Source organism: Poecilia latipinna, unplaced genomic scaffold (genome assembly GCF_001443285.1).
Source record: "Poecilia latipinna isolate Pla-1442-1.1 unplaced genomic scaffold, P_latipinna-1.0 Scaffold805, whole genome shotgun sequence".
Classification (NCBI taxonomy): Eukaryota; Metazoa; Chordata; class Actinopteri; order Cyprinodontiformes; family Poeciliidae; genus Poecilia; species Poecilia latipinna.
The window spans coordinates 102243-119656 of NW_015113421.1; the positions used below are offsets into that span (position 1 = coordinate 102243).

At 37.6% G+C, this 17414-nt stretch overlaps 2 protein-coding genes and 1 long non-coding RNA gene across 5 annotated transcripts; 1 reads left to right on the forward strand and 2 right to left on the reverse strand.

Annotated features, from left to right (window-relative positions):
* Positions 1–1704: 1704 nt before the first annotated feature.
* Positions 1705–9104, reverse strand: neto2b (neuropilin (NRP) and tolloid (TLL)-like 2b). 3 transcript variants are annotated; one of them, XM_015047033.1, is made up of 12 exons: positions 8783–9104; positions 7609–7618; positions 7352–7510; positions 6174–6422; positions 5567–5614; positions 5314–5441; positions 4933–5034; positions 4531–4657; positions 3526–3639; positions 2737–2867; positions 2337–2429; positions 1705–2241 (listed from the first exon to the last, which is right to left on the reverse strand). In XM_015047033.1, the coding sequence occupies exons 1-12, from the start codon at positions 8786–8788 to the stop codon at positions 1789–1791; spliced, it is 1620 nt and encodes a 539-aa protein (XP_014902519.1). In that variant the 5' UTR covers positions 8789–9104; the 3' UTR covers positions 1705–1788. The 3 variants fall into 3 exon arrangements, with proteins under 3 accessions (XP_014902519.1, XP_014902518.1, XP_014902517.1); XM_015047032.1 differs by having other exon boundaries at positions 7609–7665; positions 8783–9102; XM_015047031.1 differs by lacking the exon at positions 8783–9104 and having other exon boundaries at positions 7609–7681.
* A 3549-nt stretch (positions 9105–12653) lies between these two features.
* Positions 12654–14767, forward strand: LOC106956300 (modulator of retrovirus infection homolog). The gene is made up of 3 exons (XM_015047068.1): positions 12654–12916; positions 13014–13116; positions 14029–14767. The coding sequence occupies exons 1-3, from the start codon at positions 12813–12815 to the stop codon at positions 14374–14376; spliced, it is 555 nt and encodes a 184-aa protein (XP_014902554.1). The 5' UTR covers positions 12654–12812; the 3' UTR covers positions 14377–14767.
* Positions 14768–14990: 223 nt separating this feature from the next.
* Positions 14991–17407, reverse strand: LOC106956301 (uncharacterized). Its single transcript, XR_001426746.1, has 2 exons — positions 17305–17407; positions 14991–15832 (listed from the first exon to the last, which is right to left on the reverse strand). It is a non-coding gene; the product is annotated as an uncharacterized LOC106956301 (long non-coding RNA).
* Positions 17408–17414: the final 7 nt, after the last annotated feature.

The window sequence follows — 17414 nt, forward strand, 5'->3', positions numbered from 1 at the left end:
ACAGTATCTTCAAAGATATCCCTCCGTGGTATGAGAAGTTACCGAGGGCAACGGCAAAATCCCAATTTTCTTTTGTTTTTCAGACTGAATAAACACCATAAGCAGTTCTTGAACAGTAAATTCGCTGAGAAAAGGTTGACCTATTCTTCAAGTACAAAGCTTACCTTTATCTCAGAATCAAATTGTTGAGTCATTTTCCTGCTGTAAAGAGGTCATTCAGTTGCAGTGGGTGTACCTGTTGACCTAGTTTCCCTTTCAACTGTGCTGTCTATTATATAACGCTCCACTGATTCAATGCCTATTCATGGACACTTGAATACAAAGAGATCCAAAGTGTCCGATACACCATCTTCTTACTGCTGATAACTCTGGAGTGTTTTTTTAAAATAACATTTTCATTTATAATGAAATTAATGTTGGTAAACTACCTCAACACACTAGTGATTCTTGGGCACAACAGACCAAAGGTCAAAACCCTGTACAATAAAAAGCAGACGCAATGGCACTAAAAAGCCCTGATAATTTGTCTGCATGACAGCTGTTACTGTAATAATTTTCCACCAAGTCAATTTGCTAAATATAGCAACTAAGCTGGACAAATTTGGAACATCCCAACTGAAAACTTCACAGGTTTTAGAGATGCTGTGGCTGCGGATGCCCTGAATACCAGTTGAAAACAATCCTAGAATGGTCATCAATAAAGAACAATAAAAATGTTCTACTTTTTAAATGTTTACACGTCCTGTTCAAAACTGACCAAAACAATGATACAAAGTCTAACTCAAGGTAACTTCTGGATTTTGGTTTCATTTTGATTATTCCTGCTAAATTGTCAAATGATCTTTTCTCATGTGCGGAGTGGCATAAATTCAAAGTGTGTCAGTCGTGAAATGAGAAATATATAACGCAAGTTTATAATGTTTGAAAAAGATCTGTATGCCAGTGGGATAGGTCAAATAGGTCAAATACGTTTATGGGGCAAATTCCTGTAAACACACTTGTTAAAAGAAACCAGATAAAAACCTTTCTCACGACTGGGAAGACACACTTTTGGATCATTTATGTTGATGGCTCAAATAAAAACCGTGAGGTATTTGTCCATTAAAATTGCACTTCATTTCAACATCCTAAACACACGTGTCAAAAAAGAGAAACAGAAAGCATCTCAATGTGTGGAAACTAAGAATCCTCAATTTTTTCCACACATGCGTTTTACAAGTCATAAGGTCTATACAAAAATATCTATAATCACTTTAGAACAGGGGTGTCAAACTCCAGTCCTCAAGGGCCACTATCCTGCTGTTTTTAGATGTGCCACAGCTACAAAACACTGGAATGAAATGACTTCATTACCTCCTTATTGTGTAGATAAGATCTCCAGAGTCCTGCTAATGACCTAATTATTCTATTCAGGTGTGGTGCAGCAGAAGCACATCTAAAAGTTGCAGGGCAGCGGGCCTCCAGGACTGGAGCTAGACACCTGTGCTTTAGAATAATCCCATGTAGGCTTCACTGATCTATATCCTGTACTTTTTTTTTATGCTTGAGTCACTTTAAAATTATGCTAATCCCATGAAACCATTGGAAATGCTCTGTTTGGTGTTCTCACATGAAGGTTTCATAAATCCTAAAACCTGTTCAGTTTTTAACCAAACACTGTGCTGTAACCTTAATGAAAAGAGACAAGTACAATGGCAAACAAGGTGAATCTGCTTTTATCTTTATGTTTTATTCACATCAGCACAAAAAACTGTCTCTAAATCCCTGTAATTTGTAACGTTTCTCATGTTAAAAGTCCATGGAATGAGATCTTTGCTGAGCCATGTCATATTTTCCCCTTCGGCTTCCTGCTCTTCTGACATACAGATCATACCTCCCCTCTTCCTCCTCTTCCTCGTCGTGTTCTTCCATAACTCTGTCCTGCTGCCACAGCACTCGATCCCTGATAGCAGGGTGGCTCTGCATTCGGCTCTGTTTTAAACTGGGCCAGCTCTTCTTCCGCAAGTTGTTGTTTATGCCCCTGAAAGGCGGCGCAGTGGTCTGACTGTCCCTTCTGAACGGGGGGAGCTCCAAGGACGTCTTGCCCAAGACATTTGAACTGTGGCCTGGTTTGAGGGAATTGATAGATCCCTGTGAACCGCAGTGATGTTCGTGAACGCAACGAGAGCCCGATGAAGATCTCCTCAGAGCCTGGAGGGACAGAAGTTCCTCTGAAAGATCCCTCAAGTCTCCAGACATCTCCTAAAAAACAATAAAAATATCAGGCATATCATTTTAATATGCACATAAAGAAAATTATAGGTATGTCGGTAAGTGGTGAAAGTTATGAAGTTAACCTTGTCTCTGATAGAAAACAGCTCGTAGTGCTGAGGGTCAAACATCTTCTGGAGGTGAGGATGGTGGAACAGTTTTTTCTTACGTATCACTACCTTGAAAATATGATCGAAAGCAGTTCATACATGCAGTTGTGGTTGAAAGAAAGTGCACCCTCTTTCAGTTCTGTGTCTTTATATATCAGGACATAACTGTGATAATCAGGTCTATAAAACTGTTTAAATCAAACATCAAACTTCAAAAACACAACAAATTCTACATTGTCATTATGAAAGAAACATCAAAACGAAACGATGTGTATGTGTGGGAAAAAAAATAAGCACACTCTAGATGAGACTAGATTGCTTTATTATGTCCTGATTTGAAAAGGTTGAACAATGAAAGGCAGAAGGTTTTGATTACCTTTTTTCGTGGTTGCTTGACTTGCACCATTATGGAGAAAATTAGGAGCAACATCACTACCCCGGTGGAAATGCAGATGATTGTTCCCTGAGTCTTTGTGATCTGAAGGAAAGCAACTTTATTCTTTTTCTCTGGAATGTAGACATGAAGGAAAATGTAAAGACAAGAAAATATCAGAGGTTCTACTGCAGTCATGGACTTGTTACCACAGGTCAGTTTATATCAACCTCCTAGCCAGTATCAATTTGGAACCTTGGTTGAATAAAAATGCGGAAATCTGCAGTAAATCTCTGCTTAAACTCATGGTAAAAAAAAAAACTGAAGTTCTAGGTTTTTACATATTTTGCATGTTTAGTTTGTCGCATACTTTATGTTTTCTTCAACTGTTAAATATTGTAACTCTGGAATCTTCTCTGAGTGGTTTTCTCCTTACGAAGTTAGGTTGAAAGCTCTCAAACTTTATGAATACCAGAAAATTTGAATGTTAAAACCCCAGAACTGGCAGAGGATCCGCTTCATCTTGACCCTGACCCGAATGACCCAGAAAATCTTTATTGTTTTTAGATGTAAAACAGGACAAGATGATAAGCTTTCTAAGTTTCCCACACGGAGGAATTTTCCAACAAATTCCTACTATTTGGTTGTTCTGCAGATTCAGTGTACAATTTTTCACACAACTCTGGCATCTTGATGTTAGAACTGCAGAGAAGTACAGGCCTGACATGACACCAGTATCTGTCAAACAGCACAAGCAATGTTTCTGGCAGTGTTTTGGCAGAACTGCGGTACCTTGGCAGTTGTTTTCATCCCAGGGGAAGACGCAGTTTTGTACGCCGTTGCACACCAGAGAGTTGTTGATGCACATGTTGCTGTGGCAAAAGAACGCACCGCCAATACAGGGAGCTAAAACACAGACACAGTGGTGTTGTATGGGACGTATGCAGACAAGCCAGTTATAGACAGTTTATTCAAGTTCAGCTGTACTTGTAAAGAACATCCGTCAGGTAGAAAACTTTGGACGCCCCACTTGACATTCAGTACTTTCAAAATAAATGCTCAGATATCTGTTTAATTGTTGTTCTTTATCGCTTAAAAAAAGTGAGACATTTCTGTCAGCATCTTGCAGTCGGCTCTCGGGATGAACCTGCTCAGAAAGTCAGTGCTGTTAATGTTGGCAATCTTAGATGTCCTTCATTTGGAGCCACAATATAATTTCTGGTTTGAACATTTTATTTACGCCTTTGTGACTCTCTTCCCAGCATCTACAACACTAACTTTGGATGCTTCAGACAGCTTTTCCAATCTTAGCATTGGAAAAGTTCAACAGTCAGGAGGAAACCAAACTAAATGGCAGAGGTTCAAATAGGACCTAATTTAAAACATTGGTTAACTGAAATACCTATGTAAAGTTTGTAGATTTTATTTATAATTTGTTGGTTTTAAAATGTATTTATTTATTCTGTTTTAAAAGTTTACATTACTGTAAACATTACTCCCTCTAAATATCTATATGTCCAAATATGTTAGTAAAGCAGACTGCTGTGGGGTGTACTAGTTTCAAACATGATTATATGTAACTGCTTCTTAAAGTGTAAATTATAGACCAGATGGTCTGTGGTTTTAGTAATATTAAACTTAACCTCACTCGAAGATGCAGTGATTAAATGTAACCACATGAATGTATTGTTACAGATCTAATAGTTACATCTATGAATAAATACATTGAACTGCTTCTTAAACCGAATGGGGGAAAATGCAAAGAGGGACAAAGATTAATGTGAAGGAGGAACTCACGGTCAGAGAAAACTGTGAACAGCATCTTGAAGCGGCTTAGACGGCTTGTCTCATCCGCCCACATCCTCACCACTCCGAAACCAGTCTCCAGCATGATGTCATTAGCGACTGTACTACAAAACTTGGCCTGCAAGAAACCGCATAGCACTTTCATCAAAATACATAGTGTGCAGTTGATGAGCTTAAACATTGTGAGTGGTAGGAGTGCCCAGTTTTGATGTACTTAATGAAGTAAAAAATATTGATTTTCCAGAATTGAACCAGCTAGTGATTAGAATCAATCAAAAATAATAATAATAATAATAATAATAATAATAATAATAAAAGCTGATTCCACTCTCTGGCCAATCGATGGGTGCATCTCTGTTTAAAATATGCTAAAATGTTAGATGGGGTATTTACCTTGAGGTCCTCAATGGCACTACTGCCGTCATAAACAGCCACAAAATTCTTCTTACATTCATTAGAGTTTTCCATCTGATATTCCAAGAATTTAAGGTAAATCTGAAAGAAATTTTTAAAACAAGAGAAAAATCCGTGGGATTGCTACTATTTAAGGTAATATGGTGTCACAACATGTAAATCCTGCTATTTTCGCAACAGAAAATGCTGGAATAAAGTACGCACTGGCTGGAGACTCATTTTTCTGTAGATAAATCCCATTTCTTTCTCTCACTCGTGAGTTTATGCTTTCAGGCTATTCCGTATTTCTATATGTTAGAAGAAGTGCTTATTTAGGAGATAATTGGTGTATGCAAAAATGAAACATGCCACATGCCGTACTCTGCTCTTCATTGGGGCTTGTACGGTCCAGATGCAGTCCACTGCCTGGTCCGGCTTCACTTTGTTCTCCTCCTCAACCTGGTGGGAGCGGATCACGCCGTCAAACCCAGTTAGCTCAAACTGACAATCTGAACCACAGCAGACACAAAACATAATCAAGGAGCATAAAAAGAGATAAGCAGACGCAATCTAACTTCTTCAGGACATTGACCGATAGGCTAATCTAAGGAGATATGACTTGTGGCTGACCTACCTGGGATGGGGTTTAAAAGGCCTCCTACATGTAGATGAAATTCAGGATCTTTGCAGAAAATTACAGAAACAGAGTATTTTTTAATGTATAAAAATAAAAAATAAGTAAATAAAAATGAAGTTTCAGTAACACTTTATTTGAAGGGGTGTGCATAAGACTGACATGACACAGTCATAAACATGACATAACCTCTGTCATGAACATAAAGAAGTCTATATGAATGTCTATGACTGTTGTCATGAAGTGTCATTTGGTAAATAATGACACTTTTAATGCAAAGTTGCCCTAAAAGTTGCATTAAAAGTCAATTAAAAAATGCCAACTTTGCATTAAATTATCATAATTTACAAAATTGTGCAAAGTTAGCATTTTTAATTGACTTTTAATGCAACTTTTAGGGCAACTTTGCATTAAAAGTCTCATTATTTACCAAGTGACACTTCATGACAACAGTCATAGACATTCATATAGACTTCTTTATGTTCATGACAGAGGTTATGTCATGTTTATGACTGTGTCATGTCAGTCTTATGCACACCCCTTCAAATAAAGTGTTACCGAAGTTTCTGTAAGAAACAACCAAACCGACTTTATGCATTTCATTCACCTGCAGTAAACGTATACTGGACCTGGAATCCTTTCCCCTCAAGCTCATCATCACTGAAGAACCGGATCCACATGAAGCGTCCACTGGAGAGGATCCGGCCGGGATTGGCTGTGCCGCAGTAACGATTGATGAGCGTTGAGAAGCTGAAGGGACCGTCCCTCACCTCGATGTGGTCAAACCGACACTCAAAAGACGCTTCGATTTGGAAGATCTTGCTGAACTGAAGCTCCACCCTCTGACGGGGCAGGGCTGCAGAAACATGAGCAGAGCAGTGTGTTATTTATTCTGCAACAAACCACAATCTGGGATTTAACATTATTAATAAAACAGTGCATTGAAAGAACAATCAAAATGCTTAAATAAAAACCAACAATTGATCCAAAAATTGTACACACCCTGGTTGAATTTTACGTTTTTGCTATGTAAAACAACTGAGGCCAAAATATAATCATTTCAAAACTTCTTCCACTTAATGTGACATGTATCCTGTACAATTTCTCTGAAAATACAAATCAAGATGTCAGATTTCCCTCAGATTTAGTTCTGTACTCTGATTGGCCAGACAATGATGTTAATTTTGAATGCATGCTTGGATTCACTATGACATTGATCAAAAACAAAAGCTCACTTTATCTTCTGTTTTTAGGGAAATATTGGAATCTCTTGGGTCAAGGCTGACTGGTCCTGCACAAAATAACTCTGTTTCATCTGAAAAGTAATCCCCAGCATCATTCTCACATCATTATTGTGAGAATGGTGTAAATACTTGGTGGGGTTGTGTCAAAAACCACAGAAGTTCAAACTTGACTTCATCAGACCTTCTGCCACAAGACTTGAAAAGCTTTTAGACAATCCTGAATCTTTTTCTTTGTTTTCTAACTTTATTTCTCTCTCCGCATGTGGAGAATCCAGCACATTAAAATTTACAGCTTTGCAATAACTCTGATGTACCACATTTTCTCATGGTATTTATTTTACTGAGTAATAAATATAAAATGCTGTTGATGTGTTTTTACTCTCCTCCTGACTGATACATTTACACATTAAGATATTTTCTAATTCTTTCTAAACTCTGCAAAATGCAAAATAAAGAAAGAGTATAAAGTTTTTAAATTTGATGAGTCTTTTTTTTTACATTATAAAACTTGTCATTTTAACAGTCAATAACTAAGAGTTACCTTCCAGTACATAAAGGCACTCCTTGTTCGGAGGGTACGTGTTTGGGTAGTTTGGGGAGCTGAAGCTTCCACCGTCTGATTTCCGAACCCAGGTCCCACAGTGACGGTTGTTCCTCGACTGCTCAGGGGGCCTGCTTCCTTTAGCTCCTGCACCTCCATCTACAAATGACATGAACTTCTTCAGTCAGTTGGGAATGTGTACACACTTGTGCACTCCTGTTAAAGAGGATAAACGTCAATGAGAAGACAAAAATTACCTTTAATCTTCTGTGCAAGAGAAAATCCCTCTTTGGTGAATAGGAGGAATATCCAGACTGTAGGAGAAGCCATCAGCACACGATGCCACAGTGAGGAGGGGAACAATCAAGGAATAAGAGAAAGATAGAGAGAGCTTAGCAGGATTTGCTTTCCCATGGTTGATGTCTTGGTGCATCTAGCAGAATCTCTTGATGTATATAAGAGGTCAGAGGTAAGGAGTTCAATATCCCGCATGGAGCGTAAGACCTTGATGCTTCTACCATCTGTTTGCTTTCTCTGCTCTGTCGTTTGCCAACATCCTTTTGTGTGTGGGTTTTTTTTTTTCTTCAGTTTGCCTTAGAGCTTAAATGAAGGGCAGAACCGTTGAAAATCTGCCACCTTTGATTTAATGCAGGGGTGTCGCATAGTAAACAGAGAAATCACGTGGCGTAATTCAGACACTGCACTGTATAATCAAATGAAACTTAAACAGGTAAGTTTCCTGCTGACCAAAAGTTGCTGAAAAGCCCTTTGAATATCTTGACCAAAGTCATCTGATCTTATTTTACGCTTAATGTGCAAACGATTCAAAAATATTTTCTACAAGCTTTAAACCTCTTTTTACTGACAACATTAAGATGATGCATGATTATACAGCTTTTTTAAATCAGTTTTCTTGTTTCTTCACATTCACTGTAATGCTGCCATGTGCTGCATCACTTAAATGAGCACAAATGTAATTAAAAATATAAATAAAAAGATAATAACTGTCAATACAGTAATAATAAAATAAGGAAAATATGCTAACTTTCTATTACAATCTCTTTACACTTGATAATAATGAAAATGGAAGGCAAATTTTAAAGTTTTAACTCAGTTAAAATAAGAAAATAAGTCAATTAACACTTGACTTAAAAAAAATAAATTCTTTCTCTTTTTAAAGCGAACAAGCGGTGCTAAACCACTTTTAGATCAGAACATGCAAAACGTTAAATAAATGAATCTAAGAAGCTTAAACTAGATGCCCTGTGACCAGTGGACTTAAACTGCAAATGACAGATATAGGTTTGTGAATAACATAATATATGTCTAAAGAGAAAGCTGCCAGATTAAAGAAGCCCTCGCGACTCTTTAATCCACCTCAATCGCTCAAGCAAGAAAGCATATCAAAGAAAACAGATTGATCTCACTCACCTGCATGCATATTTTAGCTGGACTTTATTTTCAAACTCTACCAACTGCGTGTCCCACACATCCCCTTTTAAGTCTGGGCTTCGGATTAGCGCATGGTGACATTACTGATTTTCAAAATCCGGTTTCCACATTTTCATCAGAGTGAGGCGGCCTTGGGTGAAAAGAAACATCGGTAAAAGTTTGGATTCATAATCGGCATTCCCTGACATAATAGGTTTCCGGGGTAAACGGACAGCTCCCACAAAGCTCAGCTTCCTGCTCTCCTATAAACTGATGATCCCTCTGCAGATGCAGGAGGCTTTAAGACGGAGCTCAGTTGGCGCTGGATGAGGGAAACGATGATTGCGCATGTGCCTCATCATAGCAGTATTATAAGTTATTTGATAACACAGCCGTGTCCTGCTTTGGGTTAGTTATTTAACCCAAGCTGGGAATTCCCTTTTTGAAGTATTTAGTGGAGCCATTTGCAGGAAGGAAAGGCATTTTCACTGTGTTTTAAAATTAAAAGCAAACAAATGCACCCGTTTCTAGGAAACTTTAACTTGGAGCTTTGAAATGATCTTTTTGAGTCAGTTTTGTCGAACATAAGGAATATGTAAGGAGGTTGATAGATTTACACAAGCTGGAAAAGTCTTTTGAGGACATTTCTAGACAACTAAAGATTTTAAGATCATCAGCTGAATCTGTAAGTAGAAGTGATGTGGATATCAACCCAACCAAAGAAGATCCTGAATAGTCACACTTAGATCAAATTAAACTGATTTGGAGGTTTTGTTTCCACTATCTAATGCATCCTCCAACTTCTGACTGACCCTCAGATCAGTCACTATCTCAACAGGAGAATTACAAGCTGTGCTGAGTCATGTGTGACAGTATAATGGGGGTGGGACAAAGAAACTTCCTTGGAATCAGTACAGCTGTTGCTTGACAGTCTCGCCATGTCAACAGATTGTTCAGACTGAGAGAATACAAGCACTACTTAGTAGGTTCCAAAGAAAATGAATTAATTGAATGCAACTTCTATGGGACCAGCAGTTTATCTCTGTGCATTTTACCTTTTTGTTTTTGATCAGTTTCAGCTACTTTGGCAACAGATCCCATCTTCCACATGGTGGAACGGCTTCCAACATCCCATTTCCCTGCTCTCTCTTCTCACATGTCTTAATCCTTCAGATTTTATTGTCTCTGAGCATCAGATATTACAGTGTAGATTATGTCAAAACTAGTAACTCTTATGTATGCGTTCTGGGCAGTGTTTAAATGCATAAAAAACAGCATAGCTGCAAATATGCAAGTTGTTTATCTGTACAGTCGATGTGTAATTTATACTTTTATATTTCTTGGAGGACCTTCAAAGTTGTTTGCTAAATAAAACGCCGTTATCCACATGAACTTACACTTGAAATTTCCTCATCACCATTGATGATTCTTAGCATAATACCCGGCTTAGAGTTCAGAGCTGCGCTGTCCCGGGAGGTCGAGACCCTGAGAGTTAACACAAATACCCGATTCTTAGACAGATGCAGACATATCATGAGGCAGGACGAGCTGCTGCTAAACTCTGTTCTTATCTCCGGCCCGTATGACAATAGATTACACAAAGACAGGAAATAACTGACCTCATAAAACAAATGCGAGCCCTCCAAGCATCTTACACTCCAATCTATCAACCACACTGATTTCCACAGATGTGCCATAAAGCTACACGAGGAACTCATTTTGAACTTTTTGCCCCCCCCCTCACAACACAGCAGATTAGAAAAAAGTTATACAACAAATATTAGACAAATATCAGAAAGAGAATCTTGCGTTGTAAGCCTTGACAAGGACTTTTAAGTAAAATCACTGGTGGGATAAGGTTTTCTTGTTCATATATATTTGAGATTATGGCCCCTGATTTATCTGTAATCCCATGCTTGTGTCTTTAAATTGACAACGTTTCTTCATCGGATCTTTTTATGCTCAATTCCTGTTGCAGGGGTCGAGCTATTTGTTCTGCCTAGAAAAATATATCCTACACTTATTGGCCACTTTATTTGGTACACTTGTTTAATTTCAACCAATCAAATGGCAGCAACAAAAATCCTTTCAGGCATATGAGATATTTGCTGAAGTTCAAACAGCATTTGCATGAGGAAGAAAGGAGATTTAAGTGACTTTGAACTAATCTAAATGTTTGGGAAACTGATAATCTACAGGATTTTTCCAATGGTCAGAAAAAGAGAAAATATACAAAATGACAAGACAAAGGACGGAATATGACTTTTTTAAGGTTGCATTAAACCATGGACAGGTTCACTTCAAAACTCAGCTTTCACAACTAAGTAGGTAAAAAAAAAAGTCGCTTTCCTTACGTAGGTGTTAAGTGATTTGTCCTGTTGTCTTTGTAATATGTTGTCTTTATACTAGCACCAACATCCAATAATATAATTTTGGATTTTATACATATTTGCTGGCACAGATAAAATGATTTTTTATCTGAGCCAGCTGGAAAACCTTCAATGAATCAAACTCTTTCTAAGCCGGTGCTCTTCTGCACCATATGGCCAATCGCAATGTGGCTTTCCGATTTTCTAGTTTTCTGAGACAGATGGCCAATGATAATGACACTTACTCACAGCAGGGATAAGTCTGTTGCAATAACTTTAAGATCAAGGTACCAGAAGCCCAGATTAGATTCAGAATAGATCAGGTAAAATGTATGTCTGAACTCTGCTACTGAATTTATAATTTCCAGTAAAAAAAAAAAAATAAAACATATTAACATATGTTAATATGTTTTAATTTTTGCACAGTTGCATGCATAACCTTTTGAGTTTCATTCCAGTTCTTAAACATTGTGACAGTAACATAAGATGTGTAATAAATCAAACCGTCATACTGATGCTCTTATATAAGTAACTTTAAGACTTTTTGGTCATGTTTGAGCTGAAATTCAGCATGCAAGAAAAGCAGCGACAAGATTTATGCCATTAGTGCACAGAAATCTTCTTACAGCCTGATCTTTGGATGTGGCAGGAAGCCTGGGGGAGGATGAGTCCCATGCTAAACTCAGTTCTGCACAGATGGATTTTTTTTAATGTATTGATATTTTTTTATGTGCTTAACTGAGCAGTGAGGCATTATTGACAATATTTTCAGTGTTAGATTTGCTGTTTAATGTTTGCTTTTTTTAATTTTCAACTGAATGCAGCTTTGCACATGTCTAGCATATCTACTGTGGTAAATAGTCATCCGTGATATGTGGTTCAGTTGCTAAGAGCTATCTGCTGTAAATAACAACACAGATGTCGTGAGAGATTCTGAGGATTTTCGTTCCAGTTGTATTTACCAGTTAAAGCCAATGATTATTTGTTGTTCCTAAAATGCACTTGACTCGAAAGCTTTAGGGGAAATTACATTGTACGTGTAACATGCTGGCTGACTTGAGATTTCTTCTTTTTTTTTTCCCCCCCACCCTTCTTTTCCCGTTTTTAATTGAGTCAAATATACAAAGCTGCTCTTTGCAATCAAGGCCTAAGCACTTGCCCGTCGAAGCTTAAGAGAGATAATTAAAAGGGCCAAGTGCAAGATGGCAGCCCTGTGTGCAGAGTGACAGAAAGTGAAAATCTGATACAGAACTGCTGGAGACTTGGAGATTAAGCCTCCAGCACTTTGGTTTGTAATGTAAAATAAATAAATGCGGTGTTTTAAGATATTGCAGAAACCTTGTATATTGTCAATTTAATAAAACAAAATTGATTAAATTTCTTTATTAAATTATTATTTTTTATTTTTTTTTCTCGAAAAGCAAATAACTATAATGCAATCTAAAGAAAGAGTTTTGTCTCAGCCAGTTTCGTAAGGCGGCGGTAACAAGTTGCAATGCACTGAATCCAACTGTGAGTGGCGCTAAGGAGACTATTTGTCTCGTTATTTAACAGAACACGTTATTTGATTCTTTCACTGGCAGAACTGTAATGGCGGTCTGACCAATCTTGAATGTAAATTCTGAAACTGGAAAGAGAATGTGCCCTGTTTAGCGTCAAATATGGCGGAAAAACAGCGGGCGCTCCCTTCGTGGATGGCAAAGAAAGAGGTTAAAGTGAAAGAAAAGACGCCACTGAAGAGTCTGAGAAAAACAAGAGCTCCAAGGTATCGACAAAGAAAACAATAGTTCGCCAGTTTTAGGATTCAGTTGTGGTTAATTGTCGTTTGTCCAACTAACAGCTATGCACTGGTTTGTCCTCAGAGCTACGTTTTACTGTATGAACGAGGCGGAGCTGGTAGAAGCTGCTGTTTCATTTCTCACCCAGAGTTCCTACGAGGATGCGTCGTTCCCGCTTCGCCAGAAGGTGGCACTGTTTTGCATGATTTTCTTTCCTTCTATTTTTGATGCCCAAATCTGTTAAAACGGGTGTATCACCTACTAAAGGACATTACTGTTGATTAAAACAAATTTAAAACAGTTATATTTAGAAAGGAAAAATATAAAACAATACAACAATAACAAAATTTAAACAAAATCAAAATGTTTTGGTTTTATGCCATTTTTGTGAGGAGTATTTTGGAATCATTTCTTCATCAGAAGTTTATTAATATTTGGTGTTAGATTGTGACCTGTGTAAATCTGATGATGAAGTTGCACATAGCTTAAAATAATGGCCTAGTTCATGTTTCCCAATATAATTTTGGGAAAAAAGGAGATGGTGATTTATTTATTTATTTTTTTGCCAAGATCGCTTTTGGAAAAAAAAAACCGACTTAGGACATTATTTTAGAAAGGTATCACAACATTTAGAAAGGGAATACAACATTATGGATTCTGACAGGTTATGTGAATAACACTGATAATCCCTGGTAATAGCTGAGAAATATTAGAAATCAAGTTAACATTATGTCCTCAAAGTTAGCCAGGAAAAATGGGCAATGATTGACATGAGTTTAACAAGGGCCAAATTGACAACTGGGTCAAAGCATATCCAAAATTATAGCTTTGCTGACATGTCTCCAGTCTGCAGCGGCCTCTATTTGTTAAATAGTGAACCGAGTGAAGAATATGAACCAGGAACAGGGAAGTGGTTGGCCAAGCTTCACTGATGCACATAGTCCGTGAAGACGTGACCATCTGAACTGGATCACAGACAAGGGAAGAAAACATCCTGGTCTGATGAATGATGAATGCTTTCTTCCTGTGTGTGCATAGTTTATTCAAAAACCAGGCAGAATATCACTTTGACATGTTCCTCCCTCCCTCTGAAACACAGGTTGAAGGAAAAGCAAATCCCACCTCCAGAAAGGATGTAGACCCAGCCACTTCGGAGATAAAATCAAAGCCAGTGACGTCGCCTTTAGAGGAAGAGTCCTCAGACTGCTGTGATGACCTGGAAATGACATACGTTTCAGAAACAGACTTGGACATTACAGAGGTGGAAACTGTGCCTTACTGCAGGAACACACAACATCCTGAACCCGAAGGAGAGAGATCAGCATCTGCCCAAGGTCACTGTGAACCCAACAACAATTTGCAAGCTGACAAAGAAAGTGAGCAACTGTCGACGGCAGCAGAGGAAGACGATGCTTTGCAGCTTGTACGAGAAATATTTTTCACCTGACTGAATATGTTTTTAAAAGCGTTTTTAAGGAAATTTTAAGTATTTTATGCCGCAGCTAAATTACTTAATTGAAGAGATGACACCAAATGTAGTTATTAATATTAGTTTTGGGAATAAACGTCCAATAATTGACATGGACGTCACTGCGGTGGACAAATCTAAAGTGAACTGTAATGTCATTGAATTTGTAGGATGTAAAGCTGTAATCTGATCACTAAGAATGAATTTTCTTACGTGAACTGTAATTGTTTACGTACATCCTGATCAGCCAGGTGAAAGTCTAAAACACGTCATATATGACTGTTTAAGTCAAATATAAACCATTAGAAATGCACATTTCTAATTATTTGCTTTTCTAACCATTAGCAATGCTAATAAACCAATTTTTTACGATGTTTCCCACTAGTTCTTGAGATTATTTTCATGAAGCTAACATGTCAGTCTTTCACGGTACATTCATTCCCCATAAACCTTTAATATTATTATGACGTAACTGTAAACTTCAAAGTATTTTATTGAGATTGTATATGATTTGACAACACCAGTAGCTATTAACTTAAGTGGTGCAGTATAAATTAACTGTTATAAACAAAGTTGGAGCCTGACAGCGTACTTCAGGAGGTTTTTTTTGTAAACACAGTTTATGACATTTAACATCTGCAGGTACAACACTGATAATGGCTTTGTTTTTTGTTTTGTTTTTTCACATTTTCGTTCCTCTCCTCTTACAAATGAGTTTGTCCAGACATCTCATTGATACAGCAGTAAAAACAAACTTGATCTACTAAAGTACATCATTTCAAGCAGAGGTAATAACATACATCAGCAATACAATTTCAACATGGACAACACAAATAAAATAAGGTTAATCTTGTGGTCCTGTGGAATCTGGTGCAGCCTGAATCAGTTTATTCCCAGTCAGAAGTCAGCTTCTGTCCTAAAACCCTTGTAAGTACAGTTGTGACAATCAACTGTACCTCTACGCCAACACACAAATGAAACCAAAATGTCATGTCTTTCCAACTCAAGTAGGAGTGAAAATATGCCAAAAACGTAATGATGCCTCCCAGAGTGAGCAGGGCTGATGCTGTCTGGCAGACCATGCCGCACCGGAGTGTTGTTCTGTCTTTGGCGTAAGCAGCTAGCAGCATGCAGAGCAGGGAGAAGGCCACAAGCACGACTGGAACATAAAAACACAGAGCGAGCATCGCTTCAACACTGTAAGCTGACCATCCCGTTTGACGACAAATTAATGTATCATATTGATTGTTTTCACAAAAGATTACAGGGCCGATGAGGACTTTCTCGGAGTGGATGAAGACACCAAAAAAGTGCAGCAGCAAGACTTGAAGGAGGATGACCAGAAGCAGCACAGAAATCCCAATAGAGTTTAGTCCTGGACTCCTTATTGAAAGAGTGGCCATGTGGACCGGCTCTGCACTCTGGATCTGTAAACCTAATATAGATATTGACAAAAATCAATGACAGCAGGCATTTAAAACAATAAGGTAGAATATTATCACCTTCCTAAAATAATTGACTAGGTCATTTTTGACAATGTAATTTTTTTCAAGAAAGAGGTGGTGATTTTTTTTTTATTATTATTATTTTTTTTTATTTTTGTCACAATTTCTTTCTTCAAAAAATAGGTGGCAATATGCAGTAGTTAACTAGGGCAGCAGTTCATAAAATGCGAAATGGGCAAGCCTGAAATGGTAAACTGTATTTGAAAATCAAGATACATTGCACTTGTAAATAGAAAGAAAAGAGCGTAATAATGAATAAGACTATTTCTCATGTCATTATACATGGAGCTAAAATGTCAGGTTTGCACACTGCCTTGTGAGACTTATTTTCCTTAAACTTTTTTATTATCATGTTGCTTTGATGTATTTTAATGGGAATGTAAATGATTTGTCAACACAAAGTGGTGTATTTTCATGACATGAAAATAAATTGGTTCATGGCTTTCAAATGTATCTCCTCAGGTCCTCTGAAGACCTCAAAGGTTGGAAATGGCACTCTGGTCTAGGGAGGCAAAAATTTATTTTTCTTTTTAGTCTACGCACATCAGAAATCCACATAGCAACAAACCGCTCTGAAAATGCTGGTTGCTGCTTTATAATATTGAGATACAAAGTCCAGGCCTAAATTCTATTTAGAATTTATTCAAAGACATGAAAATCACCTCATTCAATACGACTTGAGCTGTTTTGGGAAGAATAATAAACAAAGAGGTGCAAAGTAGGGAGAAATATACCACAAAACCCAGGCCTTACTGCAGTTCCACAGTTTAGCCGAGCTCCTCGATTTTGATGGGTGTGTTTGACAGATAAAAATATTTCATGGTGATGTTGCAGGAATAAGAACTATAAAATAATTAAATACACATTTAATTAACTATCTGAATCAGTTTGCATGTTCATGACTTGACACGTTAAGCAAACTGTCTATTAAATAATTTATTTAAACACTAAATTCAACATTTATTCATGGTACATTGATGTATTTACTTAATGACCCTCCATAACATAGTAGAGTATTATTTCCAAAAAATCCCTAATTTCTGCACCATCGCAGTTCCTCAAATATGGCTTATGAAAGTGATAGTTCTCTAAGACACAAGTCATATGTAGATCAGCTGATTGCGTTTACTTCATATCACAACCACTTTAGAATGTTGCACGTTAATATGCGTTAAAGTATTTGAAGTAAACTCAAACTATATAGTTTGAGTTTACTTCAAATACTGTTTGGCAGTGCTGTAATGATTCAACGTCTAAATTTGTTCTTTTCATGGACAAAATGAAAATGACTGTTCCATCAAAAACTGGACAATTTCCTGAAATAAATTAAAGCTGTTGTTGATCTGTAGGCGCAATCAAATGTTTGGCAAAATTGTCTTGCTCTGGTGTGTTGTTTACTTACTTTCACAGGAAGAGGGTTCACGCAGACGTCGGTGTGTAGCGAAGCTCAGCGGCCTGAGGTTTGAGCGCGCACGCTTTCGCCGCGAACGCGCACGGCTCGGGTTCTGCCCC

What these genes read in the sequence shown, in the direction of transcription:
- neto2b (XM_015047031.1), bottom strand. Translation starts at nt 7,681, where the DNA reads ATGGCTTCTCCTACAGTCTGGATATTCCTCCTATTCACCAAAGAGGGA. An exon ending in TCAAGCAACCACGAAAAAAG is followed by an intron (nt 2,430 to 2,736) that starts GTAATCAAAACC and finishes CATATTTTCAAG; the next exon opens with GTAGTGATACGTAAGAAAAA. An exon ending in TGTTTTCTATCAGAGACAAG is followed by an intron (nt 2,242 to 2,336) that starts GTTAACTTCATA and finishes ATTGTTTTTTAG; the next exon opens with GAGATGTCTGGAGACTTGAG.
- LOC106956300 (XM_015047068.1), top strand. Translation starts at nt 12,813, where the DNA reads ATGGCGGAAAAACAGCGGGCGCTCCCTTCGTGGATGGCAAAGAAAGAG. An exon ending in AGAAAAACAAGAGCTCCAAG is followed by an intron (nt 12,917 to 13,013) that starts GTATCGACAAAG and finishes GTTTGTCCTCAG; the next exon opens with AGCTACGTTTTACTGTATGA. An exon ending in CGTTCCCGCTTCGCCAGAAG is followed by an intron (nt 13,117 to 14,028) that starts GTGGCACTGTTT and finishes TCTGAAACACAG; the next exon opens with GTTGAAGGAAAAGCAAATCC.